Consider the following 7,278-nt stretch of genomic DNA (forward strand, 5'->3'; position numbering starts at 1 on the left):
AAATTCATCTCTGGCTCCTCTGCAAACGAGCCAGGGTGTTAACACTGTTGACATTAGCAGCGTAGGCGTAGCAGGCAGTTGAGGGGACGGCCGAGTGTGCGCTGAGGTCCCTGCGGCGGAATTCAAAGTTTGTCTCTGTGACCCAGGACTACCTAATGACAAAAGTGCGACTTCATTTCAATGCTAATGCGGTGTTATAGGTAGTTTCAAAGCGTTTCTCCTATTTATTACGATTCAGCTCACCAGAGAGGCGGAGGTTAATCCTGTAGATCCCTACAGAGCTGCCGTACACAAAGAGGTCACGGAGATAGTGTTTAAATAGACTCTGCCTCCCATATTATTACAAGGAGACGACTAAGTCTGTACACAGCCACCAGATTTTCTCCCTACGCCCTGCACATCTGGTCGGTGGCAGGAGGTACAGATCACAGGATAAACTAAAGTGCTTTTCTCACATTATAAACCCTCTGTCATTTTTTGAGGGGTATGTTTATGACTTAACTTGCAACCTGGAGGCTTGCAGAAAGTCATCATCAACAATGACACTGTCTCAGCAGGTTTTGAATAGAACACGGCAAAATAAAACATATGTGCAATATGGACGCCGTGTAATAGAAAGAAAACAATCCCAAAAGGCCTCCAGCGGTTCACGCTAATAGACGCAGAGATGTTGGAAAATATGAAAATGCATAGCTGCATATATACCGTCAGCATCTCAGTCAAATATCCGGCGACCACATTAGAGATGGTGCCAAAAAAAAAAGAAAAAAGACGGGTTCCAAAAGGCGGTCTCGGTTTACTGCAGATGTTTCACACGCTTCAGCGGCCTTCAGTTCATTTTCCCTCCTCGGATCCTCGGAGATGTCATCATTTGAAAGCAAAAGCCTGTTTTCTGTTTTCGGCCACCTTTTATTTTGTACTGACATGTTTGCAACGTTCACGAATTTGCAGCTGATTATGAAATCGTGTGGTTACAAACATTTGTTGCCTCTGAGTCACGGAATCACTGTGTCCTCATTAAAGCAAAGTCTCAAACCACTGAAATGCATCATTAAACATGATTTTCATGTCTGGGTACATGCTTCTATACCAAATGCTGTACGTTCACGGATGAATTTCATGCTGCAGACAGGGAATGGAACTGGAACTGGTGGAAAGATAACGGAGCAGAGAAACCTTTTTTTTATGTCTTGATTTTTTTAAATTTCTTCTTTCATCTTTAATGACAGTTGTTATCGACGGCTGTGCGTTTCTGTCTGTAGATTCATCTGCTGTGCGTTATTGTTTCTGCAAAATAACATTGAAGGTCTCACCTGACAACAAGCGTTGCTGCGGAAAATAAAAATCAATTTCGACATTTGAATCACTTTAGATGGATCTGTCCATCACAGGAGCGGACGGTCCACAACCATCTCCTTTGTCTCGACGATAGTGAAGAGCACACGATTGGTCACTCATCCCAACTGAGTGTGACAACTGCTCTGTGCAGGGTGAAGATGAAGGGAGAAATGACACCTGTGGTCTGTCAGTCAGTGAGTCGATAGTTCAAGAGTCTGCGGAGACGTTTCTCACTCACCTGAACCGGAAGGATTTTTCGTGTTTCACATACAGCAGTTTATAATTTTTTTTTTTTTCAAGTTTTCTCAACCTGTTAGTATTTTAAAATATCAACATCAGTGAATGAATCATAACACATGGAATTTGTTGATGAAAAGAATAGAAATGTGCATTCAATGTTCTATTCAGCAAAGTGTGTTAAGCGTAATTCAGTTAAATGTGTGAATTGACTCGATTCACTCCATCGCTCTCTGTTTTACAGATCTGCAGATTAAAACAGAGGCAGATCGCGAGGATCTACAGATGCTAGATGGAAGGCGAGAGCAGTTGAGTTGAACCTAGTCTTTGAATTCAATCTCTATTTCTCATGATAGGTTGAGTTTAATAGAGACGTGCCATTATTCTGACTTATTCCACGTTTTTTTTTTTTTCTTGTTTTTTTTTTTTAGTTTTATAGTGAGCTGTTAAAAAGTCCGATTCTGAGACGGTGTGTTGCTTCTTTTGAGAAGAACTGTGCTAATATCAGATGCAACTTTAATGGTGCCATGTGTCACCACATTGTTGGCAGACGGAAAATGCAGCTGTCAGAAATCGACCGTGATTTATGACTTCGACATTGACTCGATCGGATGTTACGATGGCGTGAAGCTGGCATGATGGGAACACGGTACTTGCTCCCTTGCTACTGAATCTCTGCACTCAGTTTAGCTTCAAGGCTGTAAACGTAGCCGACATTTCAAACAGCTCTCACGCCTGCAGTGTTTACATTATTCATTTCTCCTGCAAAAAGAAGAAAAAAAAAAAAGTTGTTTCTCAAAGGGCAAATTTGTGTATTTGTTGAAAAGTGTGATGACTAATAGCGTAGCTTTTGATTGCTTTACAGTGAGAAACCTTCTTCTATGGTGCCTTTTCTTCAGCGTCTCCCCATCTTCAAATGGCAAAAGGTGATTTTGAGGTGAGGGCTGCCTGTGAGGAGGGTGGAAAAAAAAAATGAGACAGCTCCTCCGTTTCTATCTTTCATCCCAGGCACGTGCAGACTTCCCTACCCCCTCCTCTTACCTCATCTCTTCTTTGACATGCTTCATATCAGGGTGCAGGACCACGTTGGCAGAGCCCAGTCTGCTTTAATCACGTTGCACTTGTGTTTCCAGCTGCCATCGCCGGTGCTGTGGAAAACCAGGAGAGAGCGGAGGTGAGAGGAATGTCAGCCAGGATTGATGTTCATGATTACACACGTTGGCAACTGGATCAGTAGAGATAAAGCTACTGGAGGGAAGATCAAGGTGGCAGGCTTTCCTCATAAACCAAGGCTTGAAATCTGTGGTGGTGTCTCACGGCACACATCTCTTTCCCTCCACCATGTGGCGATGGGTAACGGACGCCGCCATATCGAGCATCACCACAGCCCAAGTTTCCACCGCTTTCAGGTCTAGAGACCCCTGAAGTTCACTGACTTTGAGGTTCGAGACTGTGACTTTATGGCGTAGTTGACCGTCCTGCTGAGGAGGACAGTGGAAAGTGGCCATAAAGGGACGACCGTGGGCAGTAATAATACTCTACTGGTATTAATGGGCGAATATGACATTGGCATTGGTGTGACCACGCAGTTCCCTGTCTTTAACTGTCCAGAGCGGTTGGGCGGGCCGCCCATCCACCTCGAGCTTTAACATGTTATGCGTTCAGAGTTGTAAAGTGTGATTATCTGAGCCACCATAGCTTTCCTGTCAGCTGCAGCCAGTCTGGTCTCTCTCCTCAGTGCCCCCCTCCTCATGTGATAACTTCACGGACACAAAGGAGGAGACGGCCCTCGGTGACACCCGCTTCAGGCCCTTTCACCACGCATCAGCTGTGTCGTGTGGCAAGTGTAGCAACACTGACATCTCTTGGCTCAGTGGGAAAATGCCTGGTTGGTGACTCTGGGCTTCATTCAGGTTTCAAATGAAACACCTGAAATTAAACATTTCACTTCAGCAGTGTTTTCCACGCGAAGGCGAGGTATCATCCCTTTTTACGGAGTAAAGAGTAGATTCAAGTGGAAGAAGCTACAAACTATATATATCACGCACGACATGGTACAGTGTAACCGGTGAGTGCAGCTCTGAATGCAGTGATGCAGTTGTCATGGCTGCGGATGGCCAGCAGAGGTGCTAGTTGTCCCTTCGATCTCTTATCCGACTTGTGAGGGAACCCGCGAAGCTAAACCACGTGTACTTTGCGCATGCGCGTAGCCTGTTGTTTATCACAACCAGCTGTTTCTGCCACTCAGGGAAATGGTGAGAGATCACTGAGGTTTTGGTCTTTATAACTCTGTACTAGCACACAAGGTGGTGGGATGAGGAGCTTGTTCAGCTGGAAACAACGATGTTCTGTTAGGGTATGATATGATATCAGTTTATTAGGAACAGGCTGCAGTCAGTCAATGTGAATGGTTAGCTGTTTATTCAGATATTGAGTAGATCTGAACCATTTCATTTGTGATTGTAGTTCCAGTTTTGCACGTGCACTGGGCACTTATACGATGCACTACACCCGCAGGAGGACCCATATGGAGTTTTATTTTAATGTCTTTCCAGGTGACGTTCTCAGATGGAGGCTGTGTGTGAGCGAGTCAATGGGGCCAGTGGCGATGAGGAGGAAGCAGTTGTTGGGGCCATGCTGTGGTCCATCCAGGAGGCTCTCGAGAGGCAGACCTTGCAGATCGGAGCATCAGCCTGTGGGGCCACAGCCGTGGTGGATGTGCTGAAGTTCCTCGGGGTGGACGTGGCCCCCGAGGAGGCGGATCACTGTGTCCAAACTCGCCTGAGGAGGAACGACTCCCCCCTGCCTGACTATCTGCTGTCCCGGAGTGAAGCAGGTAAATGCCCCGATGCACAGGAGCCAGCGTTTCAGCTGCTTAACGTGTGTGTGATGTGAAACTTATATTTGCTATAACCACAACATTTTTTAGTGGTTACACAAATTCCCATTTCAAGGTAAAAATAAAATTTTCCAATTGATTTTTTTTTATTTATTTTTTTTAATTCTCTTCATTTCATTTCGTCGCATCGCTCATGTTGATGTCCAGATAAGGCTAAGATTGAAAATGTAAAGAAAAAAAAAAGTTACCACCAGCAGATTACAACACTTTCTTCGTGACCTGCAAGTTCTTATCTAAAATCGTAATTATATCAACACATGGTGATAATGAATGTAAGAAAACGAAAATGATCTCATGTAGGTAGTTCACTGTAAAATCTCTTGTTCTCCACCCAGCGAGTTAACAATAATCTGGATTTTTGCAGATTTGGCTCGATGACCTTTCCTCTGGCAGCAATTACTGATGACAGATAAACCTCGTATCTGGATATTATTTTTTCTGCCGCTGACTTGTTAGCTCAGGTGGGACATGAGATCCCCAGAATTCTTAAGAAGCGTGAACCACTAATAATTAGTGTTTTTAGTGACTGAACAATGACTGAAACAATTATATACGATCCTGCATAAGATAAGTTGATCTTAGTTGCCTTTAATGATATTTTATGTCGAGAGCCAGGCTCAGAAAATCAACATTTTCGTGATTTTGCAGTGATTATTTTAAAGCGAGAAGTCAGAAATGACTTAAAAGGAACAAGCGAAGGGTAAAGGTAAAGCATGAAAATCTCTGAATCTTACGTTGAAGGGTAAAGGTGTGCAGTGAGAAAGAGAAATACCCAGCCAGGCTTTTCTTCACATTTATAAAGCAGGGTGTGAAAACAGCAGCAGCAACTCAGTCAACAGCATCATCTGTCAAGAGGTTCATCATCATGCTTCACAATGAAAGTTCCCAAAAGCAGGGGCATAAATTCAGGGAAATAAAATGACTCTTTCTTCATGTTAATGTGCCTTTTATTTTTTTGCTGTCATGAAATTGGAAGATATTACACTCTAACACTTGGCTTGAGCTGGATCTCGGGCAGACTGCTCTGTGACATTTTGGCTAATGAAATATTACTCCATAAAGGATGACTTTGTATAGGTGCATCTCTTAAATGGGCTCCACAGGCAGTAATATCTCAGGTGTCACAGATGCGAGCGGGGACGATAACTTCCCCCGCCGAATGAGCCTCCGTCACGTCTCGAACCCGTAAGTGCTGCTTCCTGCCAGCGTGATGGCTGGTTGCACTGCCAACCAGGCAAATTCAAAAGCACCCTCTTGAGTTAGACAAAGAATTTTTATGTGTCTCTAAGGAGAGACTGTAATTGACTTTTTCAGCTCAGTTACACAGTTTTCACACTGACATTTCTGGCATTTAGTTCAAACTGACATTGCCAGTTTGAAGCTGTGAGGTGAAAAGAAACATGTGTATAATCACTGATGTGAACACAATACGTGCAAAATAACAGACAGACTGGTTATTTAAACTCTGCTTTCTGCCGCCTGTAGGTGCGACTCACGCCCAGCTCATAGCAGGAGCAGAGGGGGCCAGCAACGGAAAGGCGATGGGTCGTTTTTTCCACCTTCATCCTTGCCGGCGGGTCAAGCTGGTCCCCTGGCTGGCGAGCTGGATTCAAAAAGGCGCTGTTCCTGTGGCGACCATGAACATGCAGTTGGCTGTGCCCGAGGGGGAAGAGGTGCCAGATGCCTGGCACCATCAGCTTATATTTGGGGTCGCCCCCCACGCTGTGTTCATGACCAACCCCTTAGATGTAGGTGAGTAAAGAGGAGAAAACGACTCTCAGACGTCTGCCGCGGATGTGTTCACATTTGGTGTTTAAATCCACCCCAGTAAGCGAGGAAGAGGCTCACAAGCGACTCTGCAGCCCATCGGTGCTGCTGATTCGTCGAGAGGACGTCCTGCAGAGGCTGACCCCCGATTGCGGTCTGTCCGGCCTCTCAGAGAGCCAGTCTGACCCACGATGGAAAGCTCTGAACGTTGAAGGTAAATCCTCTGCTCATAGTTTTATTTGTGCGGCTTTTCATCCCGGTAAAATACTAAACGACTCTCTCGTTATTTTCTTCCCCTCAGGTCAGGTTAGACAGATGGCTCTGGAAGAGGAGCGGGAAGACGAGCAATCCAAGTTAACCCACATCACCATCCCCGCAGCGTACAGTTCAGGCATCACATTCTTTGCCCTGCGACACTCAGAGGTAGGCCAAGAGCTCATCAAGGCCCCTGAGCTCCCCTTGTTGACACCGGACTGACTCACATGGCCTTGAGACTCCTTTTTCTTTTCAACAGCGATTTGAGCAATGAAAGGGATAACATGAAATTTTATGAAGCAGAAACTGGTCAATAACCCCACCATTCATGTGTATTGTTGGCTGTTCAAAGAAGAAAGTCTTTCATCTGTTCACAGATTGATTCAGTCATCTTGAAATGGTTCCTGTCTATTGTTTGGCAAAACGCAGCTGAAAAGATGTAAAAGATTTGATTTCATTGGCTTTCTCAAAAATAAAGATGAAAAAACTGGCAGGCCTAATTTCGCTGTGCCGTATACCCGAAAACCTGAAATGTTTAGCAGCTGTTGTGTTTTATGTTTGTTTGTTTTTTTTCATATGTTATTGTTTATGAGCACACGGAATTGAACCTAACTAATTTATTGCTTGAGAGGCTGTGAGAGGTTGTATTTATATCGGCTCAGCTTTGTGTTTATTTATTCATTTGATTATTTTTAATTATTGCGAATGAAATAGAAAGCAATTTTCTCTGGATATATTTCACCAACACAGACATAGTAAATCAATTACTTTTATCTCTCCTT

The 7,278-nt window shown here is 44.4% G+C and overlaps 1 protein-coding gene across 1 annotated transcript; it reads left to right on the forward strand.

The window, feature by feature from the left end:
* The first annotated feature begins 3,822 nt into the window (after positions 1–3,822).
* LOC115053581 (uncharacterized) lies at positions 3,823–7,245 on the forward strand. Its single transcript, XM_029518408.1, has 5 exons — positions 3,823–3,931; positions 4,131–4,411; positions 5,960–6,226; positions 6,303–6,455; positions 6,543–7,245. Exons 2-5 carry the CDS (start codon positions 4,144–4,146, stop codon positions 6,716–6,718), a joined length of 864 nt encoding a protein of 287 aa, XP_029374268.1. The 5' UTR covers positions 3,823–3,931; positions 4,131–4,143; the 3' UTR covers positions 6,719–7,245.
* Positions 7,246–7,278: the final 33 nt, after the last annotated feature.

The sequence above is a fragment of the Echeneis naucrates genome, chromosome 2 (genome assembly GCF_900963305.1).
Source record: "Echeneis naucrates chromosome 2, fEcheNa1.1, whole genome shotgun sequence".
In the NCBI taxonomy this organism is placed as follows: Eukaryota; Metazoa; Chordata; class Actinopteri; order Carangiformes; family Echeneidae; genus Echeneis; species Echeneis naucrates.

Coding starts and splice junctions, on each gene's coding strand:
- LOC115053581 (XM_029518408.1), top strand. CDS start 4,144: ATGGAGGCTGTGTGTGAGCGAGTCAATGGGGCCAGTGGCGATGAGGAG. Junction 4,412..5,959: donor GCTGTCCCGGAGTGAAGCAG/GTAAATGCCCCG, acceptor TGCCGCCTGTAG/GTGCGACTCACGCCCAGCTC. Junction 6,456..6,542: donor GAAAGCTCTGAACGTTGAAG/GTAAATCCTCTG, acceptor TCTTCCCCTCAG/GTCAGGTTAGACAGATGGCT.